Source organism: Ruditapes philippinarum, unplaced genomic scaffold, assembly GCF_026571515.1.
Source record: "Ruditapes philippinarum isolate M1 unplaced genomic scaffold, ASM2657151v2 ctg13343_1_1_1_1, whole genome shotgun sequence".
NCBI classification, from domain to species: domain Eukaryota; kingdom Metazoa; phylum Mollusca; class Bivalvia; order Venerida; family Veneridae; genus Ruditapes; species Ruditapes philippinarum.
The window spans coordinates 1,768-25,381 of record NW_026858305.1 but is presented as its reverse complement, the minus strand read 5'-3'; the positions used below and the strand labels follow the sequence as shown (position 1 = coordinate 25,381).

The 23,614-nt window shown below is 33.4% G+C and overlaps 1 protein-coding gene and 1 long non-coding RNA gene across 3 annotated transcripts; one reads left to right on the top strand and one right to left on the bottom strand.

The window, feature by feature from the left end:
* Positions 1 to 1,284: 1,284 nt before the first annotated feature.
* LOC132752728 (uncharacterized) lies at positions 1,285 to 11,413 on the bottom strand. Its single transcript, XR_009628846.1, has 3 exons — positions 10,097 to 11,413; positions 3,011 to 3,145; positions 1,285 to 2,136 (listed from the first exon to the last, which is right to left on the bottom strand). It is a non-coding gene; the product is annotated as an uncharacterized LOC132752728 (long non-coding RNA).
* A 4,395-nt stretch (positions 11,414 to 15,808) lies between these two features.
* Positions 15,809 to 23,323, top strand: LOC132752727 (interferon-induced protein 44-like). 2 transcript variants are annotated; one of them, XM_060743090.1, is made up of 7 exons: positions 15,809 to 15,935; positions 17,670 to 18,249; positions 18,492 to 18,601; positions 20,092 to 20,289; positions 20,592 to 20,735; positions 22,582 to 22,753; positions 22,979 to 23,323. In XM_060743090.1, exons 2-7 carry the CDS (start codon positions 17,706 to 17,708, stop codon positions 23,293 to 23,295), a joined length of 1,485 nt encoding a protein of 494 aa, XP_060599073.1. In that variant the 5' UTR covers positions 15,809 to 15,935; positions 17,670 to 17,705; the 3' UTR covers positions 23,296 to 23,323. The 2 variants fall into 2 exon arrangements, with proteins under 2 accessions (XP_060599073.1, XP_060599074.1); XM_060743091.1 differs by lacking the exon at positions 15,809 to 15,935 and adding an exon at positions 16,600 to 16,702.
* The last annotated feature ends 291 nt before the right edge of the window (positions 23,324 to 23,614 follow it).

The window sequence follows — 23,614 nt, the reverse complement described above, 5'->3', positions numbered from 1 at the left end:
AATTACTATAACAAGAGCCATGTCAACATGGCCATCCCCCGCCGAATGTGTTTGCTCATTGGAAGAATGTATATGTAGTAGAGCGGAATAATTCCATTTTAAGAGGTCTTTTGGTAATGAAAACTGATGGCTATTAGTGATTACAGATTTGAAACCTATGTGAATACTGATGGCTGAAAATAACAAAGGGCAATTACTGAAAAATAATGCAGGGTAGGTTATCATTCTTGTGTGCTGCATCCCTCCTCAGTAAAATCTATCCACCTATGAAGTTTCAAGTTGATACCTCAAATACTTTTTGAGAAAAAATTGAAAAATTAAGTATGAAAAAGAACAAAGGGCAATAACTCAAAAATTATAAAAGGTAGAGTTATCATTCTTGTGCAGTGCACACCTCCTGAGTGAGATCTATGCACCTATGAAGTTTCATTTTGATATCTCAAAGGCTTTTTGAGTTATGCTCTGGACAAAAATTAATTTTGAAAAATAACAAAGGGCAATAACTCAAAAATAATGCAGGGTAGAGTTATCATTCTTAAGCACTGCACTCCTCCTCAATGAAATCCATCCACCTTTGAAGTTTGAAGTTGATACCTCAAATACTTTTTGAGATAAGCTCTGGACAAAATAGCATAAAAAAAAACAAAGGGCAATAACTCAAAAATTGTATAGGGAAGAGTTATCATTCTTGCGTACAACATTCCTTCTCAATAAGATCTATCCACCTATGACATTTCATGTTGATATCTCAAACACTTTTTGAGTTATGCTCCACTCAGGTGAAAAATTAGGTATGAAAAATAACAAATGGCAATAACTCATAAATTATGAAAGGTAGAGTTATCATTCTTGTGCACTGCACACCCCCTGAGTGAGATCTATGCACCTATGAAGTTTCATGTTAATATCTCATAGGCTTTTGGAGTTATGCTCTGGACAAAAATCAATTTTGAAAAATAACAAAGGGCAATAACTCAAAAATTATGCAAGGTAGAGTTATCATTCTTGTGCACTGCACTCCTCCTCAATGAGGTCTATCCACCTATGAAGTTTCAAGTTGATAACTCAAATACTTTTAGAGATATGCTCCGGACAAAAATGTCGGACGGAAGGACGGACGGAAGGTCGGACGGACGGAGACTATTTCTATATCCTCCGCCGAAATTTTTCGGCGGGGAATAATAATTAGGCTATAATGTCATATATCCTATCTCATTTCAAAATGTATCAATAGCTCTCTCAAAAAGTGACAAGTTATCAATAATAGCAAACCAGTTTTCGAAATGATGACCAAAACACAAAGTCTATAAAGAAAACAGTATTTTCTGCCTAATCGCTGTGAATTAACAGTATGCTAATACATGTATGATGCAGGTGTTAAAAATATTTTTTGTTATTAAAAAAAAATGTTCCACTTGAAAACCAATTGAGGACAGTACGTACTAAATCACCTGCAACTGAGAGCAGTGTGTAATAAATCACAAGCAAGTGAGAACTCTTTAAATACATTGGAATAATTATTTTTTGTGTAAGAACAATTTTCACATATCTTGTGCAATGTCAGACCACAGTATGATGTAGCCAAAGAAGATAAACATTTAGATTCTCAATGGAATTTTAGATAAGATCCCTGCGGGTCAGGGCACTTTTATTTTTCTTTTATTATTGAAATAAGATGGACTTTATATACATTGAAAATAAAAAAAAAATGATTGGTTTTGTTTATGCATCATGTTCGCTGAAGGGAAAATGTATCTATCAGAGAGGAATCTAACTGAGTGGGGCGGACGGGGATGAGAATCAGACATATTTTTTTTCTATGGCCTAAGTACTGTGAGCACAATCATAATACATAATACAATAACTATTATTATAAATATTCAGCTGTTAAATAAACTCTTGCATTTATATTAATTGTGAAACTAAAAGTCTAGTAGTTTTCGACTAGTTTAAATATTGGGCCCTGTAAGAAAACAGAATATATGCTAATAAGACAAATACCATCATATTCATTGATAGCTTCATGGGTTTTAACCTCATCAAGTTTGTTGGTAGACACTTCATTGGTATCAGCTATGTTGCTACTATTTATGGCATTATTTATGTCATCATTTATATCATCATATTCTCCAATATCTACAATATAAGCAAACAAAAACATGCTATAAGAAATATTCAGGCAACAATTACTATAATTGGGCTTTAATGTCATATATCCTATCTTATTTCAAAATGTATCAATAGCTCGCTCAAAAAATGACCAGTTACCAATAATAGCAAACCAGTTTCCAAATGATGAAAAAAACACAAAGTCTATAAAGAAAACAGTATTCTCTGCCTAATCGCTGTGAATTAACAGTATGCTAATACATGTATGATGCAGGTGTAAAAAATATTTTTTGCTATTAAAAAAAAAATGTTCCACTTGAAAACCAATTGAGGACAGTACATACTAAATCACCTGCAACTGAGAGCAGTGTGTAATAAATCACAAGCAAGTGAGAACTCTTTAAATATATTAGAATAATTATTTTTTGTGTAAGAACAATTTTCACAAATCTTGTGCAATGTCAGACCACAGTATGATGTAGCCAAAGAAAATAAACATTTAGATTCTCAATGGAATTTTGGATAAGATCCCAGCGGGTCAGGGCACTTTTATTTTTCTTTTATTATTGAAATAAGATGGACTTTATATACATTGAAAATAAAAAAAAATGATTGGTTTTGTTTATGCATCATGTTCGCTGAAGGGAAAATGTATCTATCAGAGAGGAATCTAACTGAGTGGGGCGGACGGGGATGAGAATCAGACATAATTTTTTTCTATGGCTTAAGTACTGAAAGCATGATCATAATACATAATACAATAACTATTATTATAAATATTCAGCTGTTAAATAAACTTATGCATTTATATTAATTGTGAAACTAAAATTCTAGTAGTTTTCGACTAGCTTAAATATTGGGCCCTGTAAGAAAACAGAATATATGCTAATAAGACAAATACCGTCATATTCATTGATAACTTCATGGGTTTTAACCTCATCAAGTTTGTTGGTAGACACTTCATTGGTATCAGCAATGTTGCTACTATTTATGTCATTATTTATGTCATCATTTATATCATCATATTCTCCAATATCTACAATACAAGCAAACAAAAACATGCTATAAGAAATATTCAGGCAACAATTACTATAATTATTAGGCTATAATGTCATATATCCTATCTCATTTCAAAATGTATCAATAGCTCTCTCAAAAAGTGACCAGTTATCAATAATAGAAAATCAGTTTTCAAAATGATGACCAAAACACAAAGTCTATAAAGAAAACAATATTCTCTGCCTTCTCTGTGAATTAACAGTATGCTAATACATGTATGATGCAGGTGTTAAAAAAAATATTTGCCATTAAAAAAAATATTCCACTTGAAAACCAATTGAGGACAGTAAGTACTAAATCACCTGCAACTGAGAACAGTGTGTAATAAAACACAAGCAAGAGGGAACTCTTTAAATACATTAGAATAGTTATTTTTTGTGTAAGAACAATTTTCCCATATCTTGTGCAAAGTCAGACCACAGTATGATGAAAAAAACTAAGTAAGGCCAAAAAAATAAATATTTAGATTTTAATTGGAATTTTGGATAAGAACCTAGCATTTTGGCACTTTTTTTTATCTTTTATTATTGAAATAAGGTTTTTATATACACTGAAAATAGAAAAAAACAATTGTTTTTTTATGCATCATTTATCATGTTCGCTGAAGGGATTCCATGAAACGTTTTGCGTTCGTCTAAACATTTAAGTACTGTGTCATGCGTCTGTTGAGAAGTAAAAGAATATCTTAGATAGATATATTTTGTAAATTTTGGGTTTCATAAACCTGTTAAAGATGTTCAGTGTCCCTGTCAAAGAAAAGAAATATTATATAAAGAAATATTATTGTGATATTTACATTAAAGTTTTAAAGTTTGTGACCTCGTGGTGAATACCTGAGATTTCTATGTGCTTACTACGCTGAAGATTAGTTTTAATCCTATTTTACATACGCTTATGATTTATATACATTTTAATTGCAACATTTTTGATATTCAATTCAGCAAACAGGTGTTTATATGCGTACCAATATATCCCATAAGTGGTTCGTCAGGCATCATATGTGGTGGTAAATCAGACTTAAAACACCGCCCCCATCCCCTTTACCAATTCATATTATTACGTCATTACGTTTCATCAAAGACTGTCTGAATCCTAGTTAGGGTAATATTTATTTTAGACAGTTCCTTCCCATTTTTCTAAACAGATTTATATTGATATGTAACAGCCTGGCAGGGACTCGAACCCCTGACACTCGGAATACCATTCCGCGGCTCTTCCATCTGAGCTATTTGGCCGCTTACACATTTTATGTGTTTAAATTAGGGATGGCAACGAGTAACCTGTTAACCTAGTACTCGATTTTCGGTTAACAAAATTGATATTCGATTAATCGAAAAAAATGTATAATTTTTATTTTATTTGCTATTTAGACATTAAATTTAACAAGATATGTTTGTAAAACATGTATGCCCCCTATCAGTAGCCAATTAGTCATGTGATAAGGTTATTATGCATGACTTCTGACCCAGTGATCAAACAATTAATAAGGGTTATCAAGTATCTACTGGTCATGACCTTAACCTTTGACCCCTTGACCCAAAACTCAATAGGGGTCATCTGCTGGTCACGACCAATCATCATACAAAGTTTGAAGTTCCTAGGCCTAAGCGTTTTTAGTTAATTGATCAGAAACCGTTTTTACCTACAAGGTCAATGTGACCTTAACCTTTGACCCCTTGACCCCAAAATCAATAGGTCCTCTGCTGGTCATGACCAATCACCATACCAAGTTTGAAGTTCCTAGGCCTAAGGATTCTTTAGTTATTGATCGGAAAGCGTTTTAACATACAACGTCAATGTGACCTTGACCTTTGACCCCAAAATCAATAGGGGTCATCTGCTGCTCATGACCAATCACCATGCCAAGTTTGAAGTTCCTAGGCCGAAGCGTTCTTTAGTTATTGATCAGAAACCGTTTTTACTTACAATGTCAATGTGACCTTGACCTTTGACCCCTTGATCCCAAAATCAATAGGAGTAATCTGCTGGTCATGACAAATCACCATACCAAGTTTGAAGTTCCTAGGCCTAAGCGTTCTTAAGTTATTGATCAGAAACCGTTTTTACTTACAAGGTCAATGTGACCTTGACCTTTGACCCCTTGACCCAAAACTCAATAGGGGTCATCTGCTGGTCACGACCAATCATCATACAAAGTTTGAAGTTCCTAGGCCTAAGCGTTTTTAGTTAATTGATCGGAAACCGTTTTTACCTACAAGGTCAATGTGACCTTGACCTTTGACCCCTTGACCCCAAAATCAATAGGTCATCTGCTGGTCATGACCAATCACCATACCAAGTTTGAAGTTCCTAGGCCTAAGGGTTCTTAAGTTATTGATTGGAAAGCATTTTTACCTACAGTACGCTCAGCGCGACATTTTCAAAACCCGCGTGACCCCGCGGATGAGGTTTACCGCGGACGAAAATTTGCTCAGATATTGTCCGCGTGACCCCGCGGACAGAAAATTTTCACCACCGCGGACATAAATCGGCAGCTGAAACCGTTTCCCCCGCGGAACGCAGTGGTAAATTGCGGAGGAACGCGGCGGTCAAACACCGGTTGTCATTGTCGTCGCAACATCATGGTAGTGAGAAACTTGAAGTCAAATAATGAAAAAATCGGCATATGACATTTATGGAAAAGATACTACAACAATTTATATGCCAACTTTTGTTTCTTATTTAAAAACTTTGAAAACATAACCCTCAACAATTTTTCTTTTATTCCTAATATATGTACATGTATTTTATTTATGTCCTGTCTTGTATTCACACTCATCGACCTCTTACAGCACATGTACTGTAGCGTCAGTCATCATTGAGAAATCAGCACAAATATCCTTTTTTTTACTGAGTATCATATTTATGGCTCCCATATAGTTTAACAGCAATAATACTTATAGAACCACAAGGAATGAACAAGTAAAGTTGACAGTGATAAATGACGATTTCAGTTGTAAAAATATTGGTATGTGGACGAATAGTTTTGTGGACGTTTATAACAAAAATATTAAAAACAACAACAAAAAGAGGTACAGCTGTAATTATTTTTATTTCAAATTCCGTTCAAATAATTTAACGTATAATAACATTTAACCCATTACTTCATGAGCATTTTGTGAAAAATGGCTGTTTTCATTGAAAAGTCTCCCGTTACAAGTTCAAATTGCTATAATACTATAAAAACTGCTTCAACACTAATCAAACTTGGCACAAATGTTGACTGGACCATTGTCCTTGCAACAACATGCTCAGGCTTAAATTTTCTGTTACCATGGCAACAAGGGGACATCTCAAAATTGCCAAAAATCACTATTTTGCGTTGATTTTTTTCCATCAAAATTGATTTCAAAGTGCTGCGACTTCTCAATGGATTGAGATAGAGTCAAATGCTTTTCAGCGTTGGTTACACGTTACCTTATGATCAATCTGGGGTCATTTACAGCCTCTCACAAGTCCAAAATTTTCTTGGCGATGAGGGGGACTCCGCCCCCTTCAAACCCCCCAAAACAGAAGGGGGCACATACCCCTTCTGGCAACCCCCTGATGTATCTTTTGGTTGGGGGCCGCGCCGAAAAAGAGGTCACTTTTTTTAACAACATTTCTCAAACAAAAACAAGTGTTTGGGGCCTAAATAAGGCATTTTTTCATCATTTGAGACAACAAAAAAAGGGGGGGTGAAAAAGGCGTTAAAAGGCGTGTATATGAAGTAATGGGTTAAGGAGACGATTGTGGTCAATTTTCAAGTCATTGTGTAAAAAAGATGACGTTAAAAAATAATAAAACGTCTATTATTTTTGGAGGTTAATTAATACTGACCAACTGACCATGGCGTTCCCCCGCGGGAAACGGGTGACTGATTTTATCGATAAATGAAGAACGGTCGTCAGAATTTTGTCCGCGGTGGAAACAACTGAACACCGGGGATCGCGGGGAAATCAGGCTTCTCATCGCGGACGAGCCCCCGCGTTTGTCCGCGATAGAAAAAAATCGTCCGCGGTGGTATCGCGGAAAAAGCAAAACCCGCGGTGAGCGTACTGTACAAGGTCAATGTGACCTTGCCCTTTGACCCCTTAACCCCAATATCAATAGGGGTCATCTGCTGGTCATGACCAATCACCATACCAAGTTCAAAGTTCCTAGGTCTAAGGGTTCTTTAGTTATTGATCGGAAACAGTTTTTTTACCTAAGAGGTCAATGTGACCTTGACCTTTGACCCCTTGACCCAAAATCTATAGGGGTCATCTACTGATCATGACCAATCACCATATCAAGTTTGAAGTCCCTAGGCCTAAGGGTTCTTTCGTTATTGATCGGAAACCGTTTTTACCCAAGAGGTCATGTGACCTTGAGCTTTGACCCCTTGACCCCAAAATCAATAGGGGTTATCTACTGATCATGACCAATCACCATACCAAGTTTGAAGTTCCTAGGCCTTAAAGTTCTTTAGTTATTGATCGGAAACCGTTTTTGCTTACAAGGTCAATGTGATCTTGACCTTTGACCCCTTGACCCCAAAATCAATAGGGGTCATCTACTGATCATGACCAATCACCATACCAAGTTTGAAGTTCCTAGGCCTTAAAGTTCTTTAGTTATTGATCGGAAACCGTTTTTGCTTACAAGGTCAATGTGATCTTGACCTTTGACCCCTTGACCCCAAAATCAATAGGGGTCATCTACTGATCATGACCAATCACCATACCAAGTTTGAAGTTCCTAGGCCTAAGGGTTCTTTAGTTATCACTCGGAAACCATTTGGTCTACGGACCGACGGACCGACGGACCGACAAGTGCAAAGCAATATACCCCCTTTTCTTCGAAATGGGGGCATAATAAATGTATCCAATTAGTTCAGAAATTCGGAGATGTGCATATACCTGCATAAATATCTGTTAAATGCAATCACAACTTCCTTGCAGAGGTGCGAAAATGATACCATAAATTTAATGAGGCGATCATCAGTTTGACACGCGCACGTCATGTGTCGCTTACGTCATCCGGCCTCTTATGATATTTAGTAACCTTTAATTGTGTAACACAGTGCAGTTTCTACCCGAATCTTGTTTTAAGGTAAATAAAATAAAAGCAATAAAAATCCCAACAAATTTCATGGAAAATTTAAGAAATTATGGCTAGTTTTAAATGATGCCTTATTAATAACTTATACCACACTAAATCATTGAAAATTGGGGTAAGTTGACCTAGTTATAAGCTTCTGGTCAATGAAACAAAGTTAGTTAAGCCACATAATGTTATACTATCAAGTAACTTACTACATCTAATTGACTGAAATAAGAAAACCCCATTGAATTATTTTGACAATGAAGGAAATTTAGTTAAATTTTCTATGGTGCACAACTGTTCAAGCAAATACATTAAATCTTTAAAAAAATGGGATAATTTTACCTTATTTTAACTTAATGAAACGAAGTTAGTAAGGCAACATATAATATTGAGTAACAATTACATCTGTTTGATTAATATGAAAAAAAAACAACACTAAATTTCATTGAAAAATAAAAAGGTATTGCAAATTTCCTATAACAGAGGTGTTCAGATCTACTATCAGCTTGCCATGTCCCAGCACTTATAATACAATAGTTTATTTGGAGAAGAGGTCCTGGGACCATAACTGGCATGGTATATGGAATCACAAAAATTACTGTAAAACTGATTTATTCAATTCTTTATAGTAAAGTCCCAGCTCAGAACTGTTCATTATTGAGGGTCAGAAGTTGTGCAAGCGGACTGATAGCTTATTTGGTACCCTGTCAGCTACGGCACAGTATTCCAGGAGTCCCTGGCTCAAGTCCCAGTCAGGCTGCATATTTTTCTCACCCTTTGACATTTGACTCCCAACAGAAAGCAATAAAACAATGTGAAATGCGCCTTGAAGTTTCATACCATCACCTATTCCAAAGGGGACTGTATAATCTAGCTTAATAAAATTAAAGTCCTTAATGTTCATGCTTATGATTTGTATGAAAGATGAATTGTTAAATCTGTTAAGCACATGGATCGAATAAATAATGATCGGAGGGGAATAAATAAATACATGTAAATAAAAAAAAGAATATTAAAAAAAACAGTGAAAAAGAAAAATAATTTAATAATGCAAACTTTCCTTAATGATGGACGATGGACAAACTTCTATACTGACGGTAATTGATGCAATTATCAGAGCCCAACAACAATTATTTTCGGTGTTTTTTTTTTTCAATTTAAAAATTAAACTTAATGGAACAAAAAAAGGATTATCATCAAAATTTTGTAAACTATTTCAATTGATGTTATTTAACTGCAACCAAACGCTATTTTTTTTTCTCGACGTCTTGAGATGACGAAGTACATTCTTTACTGTCACCAACGCGTCAATTAATCTCTAAAAAGTAAACATTCTTGTCTAAAATTCTCGCTTTAAGTCATAATTAACATATGCACTTTCGCCTTCCATATATTTTTTAAAAGTGCCATGCGGCTAGCCAATACAGTGTGTCCTGGCTAGCCACTTCCATCCGGGCCCGTACGGCTAGCCACTTCCATCATTTATTCAAATCGCTTAACAATCTAGCAATATTGTTAAAAATTTATATGATAAGGATATTTAAACGTTTAGAAACATCCGGGCCCGTACGGCTAGCCACTTCCATCATTTATTCAAATCGCTTAACAATCTAGCAATATTGTTAAAAATTTATATGATAAGGATATTTAAACGTTTAGAAACTTTTTTCTATTTTGCGTGCATATATCGTTTAGCGTATATCGTTTAGCATGCATCTGCGTATTTCATTTCGTAAAGAGTGCCTCTACATTCGTTCGTATAGTGTGTAACCTGCATGTGTTTTTTCAAAGAGCATGTGTTTGCGTGTAAACGGAAACATACACCCTACTGTACTACTGTTAATATACTATATTGATTTACCTTTGGCTTTTAGCTTGGTTGTAAGCAATAAATTTCTTGCCCAAAGAAACCACCAGGCCTGTTTTCATGTGCTTTGAACACAGGCCAATTTAGTAATCTTGAGGTTGATTTGTGACTTTCTTATCTTCCAAACATAACCAGCATAGTAACCAGAAAGTAAATGTTAAATCTGATTTAGTCAAACTTAATGGCCTTCCAAACACTTGTAAATCGAAAACTCATCAACTTTCAAGAGGCAGAAAAATTATTCTGTGCTCAGCCTCAGACCGCCATTGTTGTTGTTGTTAATCTTCACCGCATATGTAGGCAAACCTCTGTGTAGTAAAAAGAGTGTAACAATAATCCTCCATCGAATATCACTCAACCTTTGTACAGCTGCACTTAAATTCACAGTTACTCCTGCACAGTAGCTATATATCTTATACAACCTATACACACCGATTCTGTAAAAATAGACTTCTGTTTACATTTTTTTTATTTACCTCCCCTTTTCCGGACAGACTAATTCCCGTACCTTCCCGGTCTTTGCTGCATTTATGCAGTTTAATATATGATGAATAAGCAGAGTAGAGTGGGAAAGGGGAGGGGGTGTCAGAGTTTGAATATTGAACAGGCTTAAGGAAAATGGTAATTCATGTACCAAAATTGGAAACCCGTGTACTGTACAAGAAAGATTTGAAATATAATTTCTTAAACCCTACATCAACAGACCATTAAGCTGGGTTTTTTCTTCCTTATTCACTCTACTACATATACCCCTTAGAAATATTCCTAGCTTATATCATTTTTATGTAGAACTAATAAAATAAACCCCTTATAGAAAATATTCCTTATATATATAGATCTATTTTATGTAGAACTAACTTACACATACTGGCAGATATCTTCGTTCAAGTTGTGTAAACAATACCTTCAGTAGTTTTCATTCATCAACGCATTTTTAGTGTTTTATACACACATTTTAACAAAACACAGCTTCCAATTTTTATTTAATAAAAAGCGGCATCGCGAAAATAAGTGACAAATAAAAATTTACCTATTCCCTGCGGTAACATTCACAATTCTTGTTGTTTTTTATTTCAATTTTATTAGATTTAATATTTTTTTCTTATTTAAAGAATTTTTAATCAGTCCTTTCAACAGGCATGATAAAACGAAATGGTTTGGGTACGAGTTGATTTCTGTACATGTACTATGATCAATTGAGGCTGTCTAAACTTTAGGACTAAACAGTATAGAAAAACAAATAGTACAACTGTAAAGCCTATTAAGCTGCAATGAATTATTAGAAGTAATATAGCATCAAAATTTAGATTCTTTTACCTTTTTCTGCCTCCGCATTCCTGTACTGTACCACGCAGTAAAAATGTCCGATTCCAAATTTCCTTTAAATGACTTCCGGTAAGTAAGCAGATAACCTTTACAAATTTTACCTGTTTATAAATTCATAGTGGATTTTAAATCTTTCTTAAAGTGTCTACATCTACTAATTAACAGCTTAAATAATATTTCCCATTTTTTGGCATTAATTTCAACCAATAGAAATGCTGTATTCCAGTTTTGTCAAATCTGACCAGCAATTGAGGACGCAATAATTCGCCGAGTGGGAAGTTCAAAAATGGCTACTTTTTTAGGTCGACACACAGCCCCGACACACCCATCATATGAGACCTCCAACCGAGGACACAACTTGATTACCATTTTTTTACATGTTTTAGCAAAAAATAAGCATTTTTAGAGTATAAAATATTTTTGTCAATTGAGGATGGGCTCAATTGTCGGTCATGTCCTCACTCGTTGCTGTTATTCCTGACAAATGTCCTCAGTTGCTGGTCCTTACAAGAGCACACACACACACACACACACACACACACACACACACACACACACCAATGCACACACACACACACACACACACGCGCGCACGCACACAAGAACGCACGCAATACACATTCATGAAGTTTCACAATAATGCAATACATTTTTTAATGTAAATTTACAAAAGGGTTGGGCCAAAAGTTATAACAACTTTTTCGACCGCCCTCAATCGAGTTTGATATAGTTCAAGCAAGTTATTTATAGTTACTGTTTTTCAAGGGTAAAGCGATAATATTTTGGAATTTTGTTTCATTGCTCAAATATAGCGGGGCTAACGTTTATCTTAACGACTATATATAATAGATCTTTTAGCGTAACGTCAATCTTGACAACTATCTTTAAGCTTTTTTGAATCATTGAATTATTAGTCCCGCTACTTTTGTATATCTGTTATATATATCACTTCACGATTTAAGTACTAACCGCTTTAATTCATCCTAAAATTTCTGTTTTCTGTGTGTCGTAACTTATAATCCCATTTTTTAAAGCCTTCAACTACGCTGAATGTATTCTATCTTTATTGCGCTTTTGCCCTACGCAGAATGCGCATGCGCAAAATGCAACATTGGTTGCTATGGAAAAATCGTACTGTAAAAAGGTCTATACAAAATAAGCGGGACTAATAATTCAATGATTTAAAGTCTTCTGTTCAAGGTTTCATTAAATAACTTTTTTATCAGTAATTTAAATTGAAACAGCAGGGTGTTTAAGATAAATTTTATTACCCATGTATTACATAACATTACACAATTGGTATTCCTTCGAAAGATTGGCAAGGCGGTAAGTGTGAAACGGATTGACACGTGACCGGTTGTTATTTGTCAGCTTGTATACAATATCATTCAACCGGGTCTTAAAATTATGAAAATCGTTATTTGTGTTACTTTTTATTTATATCAATCTCATCAATGTTTATTAATTTTGTGAAGTGACAAATAGTGTACGTGACATGCATTTTCATGTGTTACGATCGAGGAACCTGATAAAATGTGTGTTATTTCACCTCCCATTTTTACTTCACAAGAGTTTGAAATAAAATTTATATATTTATGTGACTTAAAAAATTTCTGTTTGGCATAATAGTCAAGTCGGATAAAGGATAAAATTAGGTAAATGAAAAATAAAAATGCATTATCACGTGTTCCGACTTATTTTCATAATAACCAATTATAAAACTTCTTAAGCTTTTATATGGACGATTTAAACAACAATTAAATTGACTTTTTTATTTGCTAATTATATTTCCACATTTTTGCAACAATTATCACAATGCCAGGTCCGTGACCGTAAGGGAGAATTCTTAAACAATCGTCTTTTTCATGCCTTTTTATGGCAATCTTGGCCACAAAGCTATAAAGGTATCTTTTGTGTTTCTATTAAAAGCTATTTTATATGATTTTCGAATTTTTACCTTAAACTAAACTCGGAATTGTCTATGAATTTCTACTACATTTCAATGAAAGGCAATGCTCTTTATGCCCTACGCAGATTGCGCATGCGCGAGAAAATACTTCTTCCGGTCGATTTGTCATAGCAACGGACCGCGTCGTAAAAGGTCTATATCTGTTATATATATCACTTCACGATTTAAATACTAACCGCCTTAATTCATCCTAAAATTTCTGTTTTCTGGGTGTCATAACTTCTAATCACGTCTTTTAAGGCCTTCAACTACGCTAAATGTGTTCTATCTTTATTGCGCTTTTGCCCTACGCAGAATGCGCATGCGCAAAATGCAAAATTGGTCGCTATGGAAAAATCGTACCGTAAAAAGGTCTATAGGCTTACATCACAATTGGAAAAAAAATCTGAAATGTATCAATATGTCGGACACATAATTTAACCTCATCGTTCAAACATTAAACAACAATGTAATTCTTATTTCATTGTCATGTAATTTCTTATTTTGATTAAGCTATCTTTCAATAAAATAATGTAAGAGAAAAATAGTATTGACTGTACTATAATAAGATTGATAAGCAAAACTGAGCATCAGTAAGAATGTAATTTACAATTGCCCATTTTTCAAACGTTAATTTATTATTACAGTAAATAATTCAGCAAAACATCTTATCAAAGTAATACCTCTGTAATTTGTCGGAAATTTGAACCCCCTTTTACAGGTATTACTATGCCCATTGACCATGATTCAGGAAAACATTGCTTATCGAAAAACAGCAAAATAAATAGTCAAACATCGATTCCCTCTTCAAGTATTCGTAAAAAAAAATAGAATCGAACGAACAATCTTTATTCGTTCCCAAATAGTTTAACTGCATTTCTTATTTCAGTAACAGTACACGGTGCATCTAACTCATCAAATGTAAAATTTATGTTTTCACGATTATCATAGCTATTTAAAAAAACGTTTCTATTTCAACAATTCCTTCTTCTGAAAAATAAGATGTAAAGTTCTTAAAATGATTGAAACACTTGTCCATTTCAATACTGTCATCCAAACAGTCTTAATAATCTCCAAAAATATTATGTTTTTTTTATTTCTCATTTCTTTTTAAGCTTGTTGCTTGTTTTCTATTGTTTCTCTTTTCTACAGTGATATTTATAATAATTTTTCTTTTTACAATATATATTTCTTTATTTTTAGCAGGTTTTTTGGACATTGAACTGCGATTCTGTATTTGTATAAGCAATATATTTTTGTTTACAAATTTCATCAAACCATTTATTGTTTATGTTGCTGAAAATCGTGTTTGATGAAGTCAAACTTTATGTTTCATAATATATATTTCCGTATATATATATCGAGACTCAGGATTAGCGACATTCGGCGAAGTAATATTTTTTAAAGAGAATGAAATCGGAGCGTGATTTGAGTGCGCTGTTAAATCGTCATTCTTAGTTGAAAGGTAATCAATTTCGCTGTTTCCGTTATATGTATAGCATGTATATTTGGCGATATTTAAATCCATATCTAGTCGTCCGTTAACAATTCGGATTTCTGTAGATTTACAAAGATCAAGCAATTGTTTCCCACGTGATCTGTTGACGCTCGCGGTCTGAATAAGCCCAACACATTGTGTGCTTTTGGGCTTTTAATTATATAGACGTTGGCCGACGTCCGTGTTATATCAGTTTTTAATGTCGGTCGGTCTTGCAGTCGAAATATTGAAACCAGGTCTAAATAACCATGATCTGGTAACTGTACATTATAGTTTATATAGTCAGGTTTTAAACCTGTTCTTCACAAACATATACAGTTCCTTTTTTGATACAAAATTAAATCAGCAAAAAAAAACCCACATTCATAAATATTATGGACAGGAAAATTTTCTTGAGTAATGTATAAAGAACACATAACACATAGATATCACTAGGCAACATAAAATATTCTTTAACTTATTTCACCCACATAAAGCAATTTACCAATTTCACACTTTTAACAATCTGTTATTATTATATGCTATTATCCCACCACTGCTTCGCTTTGCTCTTTTATCCTGATATTTTCTGAAAGAATGGTATAACTAAAACCCATTAAATTCTATTTTTATGTTTAATTTGTCCCTGTTTTATTGTAATAAAATTCGTTAAATAGATTAATTGTTCTTATTTGGGATAAACCTATATTCATACCTGATGCGGTCCTATCTTAAACCCGAAGTTTCGCCGTATACGTTGTATTAATTAAGATAAATCATCGAATGCTGGTTGATAAAATTGTTAAGTAGTATTTACTTTCTTTTCAGGTTTCTTTGATATAGTAACATGTATTTTCTCAAATTTACGACTTGTTTTTATTCAAAATACTAACCCCCCAAAAGTGACATTTAATTTTATTTCAACCAAAATAACTTAAACACCTAATATCTATCTCCCATTGGTACATGGTGTATGATTATCAATTTTCACAAGGTTGAGAAGTTTATTATGTAAGGCAAATCAATTTAATTGAGTCAGTATTTTTGGAAGTTAGGGACTTCATTGCGGAAAACGAAAGCAGGTATGTTGTTTCATATTCTGTATTTCTTTTTATCGAGACAAATATGTTTACGAATGAAAAAAATCATTCAAAATCATACCTCCTTTAAAAAAAATTATACATTTTTAAAACAAAAACAAAACAAAAACAAAACAAAACAAAACATTTTTTTCGTGAAATTGCAAAATATCTAATTGGATTTAATATTGGATTTAAAAGCTAGTTATTTGACTGATTTCTAAATACATATTTTATGAGTATATACATTGCTGTTGTGAGATTAATTTAGTTAAATGGACTGCACTAAGGGTTTTTACATGAAATGATGGGACAATCCCCCCCAAGATCTATGTACCATTAGATACAGGTTTGATACAATCACTTGTATGCAAACTTTTAGATCATTACCTTTCCCCGTTTTTCCGGAATAATCATTTATATTTTGTAAATAACTAAAAACTGAAATGCAACGATTTTTTAGGGTAAGACATGCACTAACTATCGATTTTCAATTTAATTTTGAGTAAATTGTATATCTTTTAAATATTATTCGATTTTCCCCATTCTAAATGTATGTGTATAAGCGTATATATACAACTGAACAACAATTGAAAGGTTTTTCTTAAAGTTTGTGCACGCAGAATATAATACTGAAAAGATATGGCAAAATGTCAAGTTATTATTAATTTTATCATCGCACTCAGTCTGCCCCATTCTGGTTATAAATTGAAGTTACCGATAATTTCCGAAGGATATTTAGATATTTATATGGAGTATAGATTATTCAGGTGACGTTTATTTTAATATTGAAAACAAATATAACAAAATGTAAAGTTCTTTTGAATTTAAACTGAACACTCATCATGTACTGTTGGAAGGGCATAGTGTAAATCACGTGTTTTTTTTTTTTGATAATTTCAATTATTTTACAAAATATTGTACGCCAGCCAAACATGCGCATATAAAAAACTTGACAAAACTTAAGCTTTTTGAGAAAAAAATTATGGATTGATAAGTTTTCGATACTATAAGATTGATTATTTCTTTTTTTTAAATGAACAGAAGTGCAAAAAAGAAGAAAAAGACAAAGAAAAAAGAGATCACTTCTTTTATCTAACTTCTTTTTAATTAACTAAGGTGAATTCCCAAAACAAATCATAATCATGTACATGTATACCATACCATACCATACCATACCATACTAGAAAGCAACAGAGAGTCTAGGTGGGCACAACAGCACCTTTCATGGCTCTGTATGAGGAACTCATGGACACATTTAAACGTTTTTTAGCAAAACATTCTGTAACAAAATAAAGATTTTTGAAATACATCATAAAAAGTGCTTCTTAGAATTAATGTTAAAAGTAATGGAACTTATATTCTTATAAAATATGTCTAAATTATAAAAAAAGACTGTAAATTGACTGTTACTAATATATTAAGAAGGATATTTCTTGAAATTTCTGTGAGTCACGTGATTTAGTGGTTATTTTTGCGAAGCATAATATAATACTGAAAAAATATGGCAAAATGTAAATTTATTTTTACTTTTTACCTGCACACACACCATTAACAATTTAATTGACTCATTGCTACTTTGAATTTGTTTATCAAAGGAAGACTTACACATGATATATACATGTAATCTAATGGATAGATGGTAGACATAATATTTTATATTTCCTATGCATTATCCATGACCTTGTTTGATAAGTGAATGATGTATGAATTATTGAATCTGATTTTATTTCTTAGGCATTGATTAGGATTAATGACAACTGAACAATTAAAATGGAGGAAAAATTAACAGAGAAAGATATGGACCAACTCGAGCAATGGATAGGTACAGGACCTAAAACATTCACACGTATTTATTCTATCACACGTGATAGTTGTGACCCTGAGATATTCCACCAGAGATGTGACAACAAGGGTGCAACCGTCACAGTTTTGTACAACAAACACAATTCGGTATATGGTGGTTATACTAGTGTCAGTTGGCAGTCAAATACTCGCGGTTACATGAAAGACGACAAGGCGTTCTTATACCAGCTGAGGTATAATGGGAACGACACTATCAATAAGTTTCCTGTTAAATCGTCGAAAAATGCCGTTTTCCATAAAAGTGACTATGGACCCACCTTTGGATTTGACCATGACCTGTTAACATTTTATCAGAAAAGTATACGTTTGACTAAATTCTGCGGTGGCGTATATCCATTAAATGGAACTATGGAAGACTTTGGAACTGGGTATATCGCTAACGGAGTGTCTGTTAAGCGAATAAACAACGGTACAATGGAAGTGACTGAACTTGAAGTTTACTTGGTAACAGGTAACATAATTTTATAAAACAATATTGCCTGTATATTTTATCTTCAGCCAATCAGTCTTTTTTTTAAATAAGCTTTATATCTACAAATGTTCATATTGAATGTGAGACACACTGCTTACCACGCATATCTTACTGTAACACGATAAATATATATGTTGATGAAATAATACCGGTACTTGATCAAGAATTAAAGATTCAGACCAATGTTGCATTTATCATACTTCTTGTTTGATATATTCCAGATGGTCGCAAGAAAGAAAAGCAGAAAACTATTTCGGTCCAGACAGATATTTCAGCGCAGAAGCAGAAAATACCTTCACAATGGCGAAAAACTGAAGACTGGAACGAAGAGGTAGGATAGGTCAAGATGTTTTGATTAAGGAATTGAAATGGTTAAGTACATTTCTTAGCCTACAGTCAGGGTGACATACGACATATTACACTGGCAGAGATTGTGAAAAAAATTAATTTATAGTCATGGAATTTTATGTCAATTTAAGATGAGCAGAGATTACAACATGTACTATAAAGATTCATCATAAATTGATAAATGGTAATATTTTATCTAAAAATTATATTTAGTTGAATACATTGTTGTTGTAATAAACATACGAAGGCCAGTCAATAAATTACCAGCCTCACGTATATCCGATCGACCGATACATCTTTGATTATCAAGCATTGTTTCAATACATGTACTATACCTGGGCACAAAACTACACATGTATTCGGTCATTTGTTTTGTTAAACATGGCTAGTGATGTAAAAGCAAGCTTTTCATCAAAAGTGGAGTTCCGTGCAGTAATTCGGTACTTGCATTTAAAGGATAAAACTGGTAAAGACATATATGCCGAGTTAGTTGATGTGTATGGGTCTTCTGCATCATCTTACTCGCAAGTTAAATTCTAGGTTGGGGAGTTTAAACGCCAGAGAACGTCTTTAGAAGATGAATGTCTGGACGCCCAGTGGATGTCACTGACGAAGAAATGTGTAATAAATTCGGAGATCTGGAATACTCAGATAGGCGAATTCAGGTTGAAGAAGTAGCACAGGCATTAGGCATTTCACACGGTAGCGTTTAAACAATTTTGCATGATCGTTTAAGGATGCGCAAACTAACAGCCCGTTGGGTCCCAAAATCCCTTAGCAAGGAACAACTGGCAACGAGAGCATCAGTATGCAGTGGGTTGTTGAAGCGTTTGAGGTCAAAAGATGGATTCATTTTTTGTCTAGTTACTGTGGATTCTTGGGTGCATTATTATGAACCAGAAAATAAATCCCAGAGTCGTCAGTGGGTACGGCCAGAATCCCCAAGGCCAAAGAAGTTCAAGACTCAACCATCTGCTGGCAAAGTGATGGCCACAGTATTTTGAACCACACAAAGGGCGTTATTTTGAGGAGTAGTTCCATGGAAAGGGCCCTGACTTCTTCACTTTTGGGCTGATTACACTTGAACACCATTGGTCTAAGTGCATAGCACTGGAGGGAAATTATATTGAAAAAGTAGAGGCAGATCTCAACCCGAAATAGGTTAGGCTGGTAATTCATTGTCTCGCCCTCGTGTAAAAGAAAGGTTAAAATATTACTTGACTGTGATAATAATTAAGGTTGGATACTTGGAAACATTATAATAAATTGTTTTAATTAATAATCATTGAGAAACTTTTGAATCTTTTGAAGGTTTAAAATGTTTATTATACTGAGATGGCATTGTTTGATAATACGGGGATTACATTGCCCCACGAGTAATAATTATTTTGCACTATACACATTTTGAATGAATTGATAAGCCCTGACTATGACAAGAATAATTCCAGTCTTATCATGTATTCACTGTTTCAGTTTCACAATGAACTTCAAGAAGAGATAGTAAACTTTAAACCTATACAAGATTTGAATGTAAGCGAGGCTCGAATCTTGATGTTAGGGCCAGTTGGTGCTGGAAAGTCCAGCTTCTTCAATACTATAGATTCAATTTACCGCGGGCGAATCACACAGCGAGCTGGCAGCGGAAGTTCAGAGCACAGTCTCACCACTACAGTAAGTACGGCAATTAGTAAAGTGATATATTAACATGTTATTTTTATTAAAGTTTCAATGCTTTAATTTCTTATTATGCAATAGGATCAATATTTTTCGCTTGAAAACAACATTTGCACCAGGAAGTAATGGAAAATCAGCAATCTAGACGCATTATGCATTGAGGTATTTTTTCCCCATATTTTTACGAATTTAATGGGCACTATAATGCAATCATAAGAAAGCTGTTTTTTTATTAAGAACTTAGTCAATTTATTACTTACAATGGATCAAATAAAGTAACATGACATTGTTTCTTTTAGTTTGTTCCATATTCGATTGTAATAAGTTCTGGGGCTACCTTGAACTTCCGGTTGTGTGATACACGTGGTTTAGAAGAAACTATGGGTATTGATGTACTGGAGTGTAACTATCTACTTGATGGAAACATACCGTACTACTACGAGGTATTATTCAATTAGTTTTTCAGAGCCTCATTTAAATCATCAATTTATTTGTTACAAGAAGTTTTTTGAAATGATTAATGTTACATAAAAAACAGCAACGCACGCACGCAGTATTTGTTGAAAACGATGCGCATGCTTGTTTTTGAAATTGAACGATGACACCTTTATTTCGCCACAGGTTTTGAGCCATTGTTCCTCTATAATCTTTGAAACCCTGAAATGAAAATGGTATTTCATTTTACCTTTTTAATAAAGCAATGAAATTGAAACAAATTTTTTATAAGCGTTTGATTATTTTCTTATTTCCCAAGAATTTCTACGCTCTTATCTTCAACGAAGGTCATTATTCTGCTTTTGTTTCCAGCAATACACTAGTTACCATGTTCAAACCAGCCACATGACATTTTCCCCTAAAAACAAAGATATAAAACTTCCATGAAAACTGCATTAAAAAAGAAAACCTTTTGTTGTGTTTAAATGTTGATAACTGAGTAAGCCGATGGTAGGGGTGTTGATGGTAGCTTACAATCACCAGTACCATCCATGAACAGGCTGTATCATTTGGAGCCTGCATCATTTTGAATTTTGCCGTTTTTGGCGTTCTTTAGGGATTCTATCTATCATGTGTTCAGTGGATCATATTTAAAGTTATATTTGTTTTCATTACCACAATCTGCTTCTTTAGTGGTGCATGACGATAGTTCGATGATATTTGTCTTATGTAGGGTATGATTTAGTCAAGCTGTTAGGTACGTAATTAAGATGATTGCAAATAATAGATCAAATCACGATCATAACTGCTGAATGAACTAACCTTTTTTTTTTTTTTTTTTTTTTTTTTTTTCTCATTGATCAAAAAATTATATAAACATTGTATTTACAAGCATGGGTATATAAACATACAAAGTAGAAAAACAGAACATATCATAAAAGAAAAATAATTTATTTTACATACTACACTCATTCATCTGCACTCTCTCACTGCAATCTGCGCTTTTGATATTGTTATTGATCATATCTATTCATCTTTTCAGTCATTTACTTATCTCTAAAGCCATTTTAAGCGGGGTAAAAATATAATATTTGATGTGTAGTTTTTGGAAAGGTCAATACAGCCTAAAATTTTAAGTCTGCATATATGTGGAGAATAATAATAATAATAATAGTAATAATAATAATAATAATAATAGTAATAATAATTATAAGAAGAAGAAGAAAAAAAAACAAATGAACTAACATTGATAACATTAAGGCTAATATATAATGGTCTGTTTGGTTTGCAAAATGTTGAAAATGTTGATTTGCACAAAAACGTTTTGATCGGGATACCTTTGAAAAATATCAATTCAAATGTTTACAAAATTAACAGGATCAAAATAAAGTTCAAATTAAGTCTCAGAATCAATATTTGGATCATTCTTCAAAAAGGCATGTCTTGTAGTTCTAAAACAAAATGAATTATGTAATCTCAATCCCTCTTTTAAGATGCTATTATAATAAACGACCAAAACGAATTATTAAAAGTTACAACAGGCAAATGGGTATCAATTTATTGTACCGTAGTTACATTTTACAGAAAAAGTGCAGGAAAAGCACATTTCTGACAAAAAGTGTCATCGGCAAATATGTCTTCTTAATTTTTTGGTTGGGAGAATAAGTGAATTTGAGAAAATAATGCATAAGTCCTGATTGAGCGTGTTAATTTTTAAATTTGATGTTATTATATTAAACTTCATCACTAAAAACATAAATTGTCAATTCATACGACTGTTTTAAGCAAAGGTGTTGGTGAATCTGTATTTTCTCAATTTTCTGAATACATATCTAATGAGTTTCTATCTTTTAGTTTAATCCAACGAAACCAATCACCCCGGAATCGCCTGGGTTCAAATCTGACCCCACTGGGAATGATCAAGTTCATTGTGCTGTGTTTGTAGTGGATTCTACAACATTAGAGGTGTTGTCAACAAAGATTGTTGAGAAAATGAAAGGACTTCGTGGACTTATGAATCAAAAAGGTAGATTTCAAAGTTATCAAAATATATATGTTTTGTTCAAGATAAGCTTCTCTATCATATCTGGCTGTTATACTACTACTACAAAGCTGATATAAAACTCTTTTACTCAAGTCATGTATTGAAATGATTGGTATTTCTGTATTTGAGTATATATGTGGGATGAAAATGCCACACAGCTAATACGTTTTCTCTAAACTTTATTACTATATATGTATAAACTTACAGGAATACCACAACTTATTCTCCTGACAAAGGTGGACAAGCTCTGTAATGACGTTCAGAAGGACGTGTCTCAGGTTTTCTACAGTTCAAAAGTGGAACAAGCTGTAGATAAAGCGTCACAACTTCTCGGTCTTCCACGTGCTAACGTACTTCCGGTGAAAAATTACGAAAACGAGGCTGGGCTTGACAACAACGTTGATATACTTGCTCTGTTGGCTCTGCGTAAAATGCTTCATTGTTCTGAAGATTTCATGCTGAACATGAAACACAGGGAGCAAGATGTCCAAGGGGAAATGGGAAAATTGAAACTTGAAAAGTAATTTTCAATTCTTATAATAACAATTTAAAGAGGAAAAAAAAGAAAACTGTATGGCGCTTTCATTATATAAAACTCATTATATTGCGATGAATGTAAATGTATATTATGCTACATCTTAATTCATATTAAGTATCTGTAAGTTATCAAAATATGATTATTTCCTGTTGGGTATACATTATGTAAGCATGTCCTAGAAGATAAATGAGTTGCCGTGTTTTATGATTCCAAATTAGCTGATTGATCACTACCGAAACCATAAAAAATTACTGAGCAGTCTACTTTGTATTGAGTCTTAATTACCTCTAGAGAATAATAAGAAC

Bases quoted from the DNA above. Each gene is read 5' to 3' on its own strand.
- LOC132752727 (XM_060743090.1), top strand. From the start codon at position 17,706: ATGGAGGAAAAATTAACAGAGAAAGATATGGACCAACTCGAGCAATGG. The intron at 18,250-18,491 runs GTAACATAATTT...GATATATTCCAG, and splicing joins TGAAGTTTACTTGGTAACAG to ATGGTCGCAAGAAAGAAAAG. The intron at 18,602-20,091 runs GTAGGATAGGTC...TCACTGTTTCAG, and splicing joins CTGAAGACTGGAACGAAGAG to TTTCACAATGAACTTCAAGA.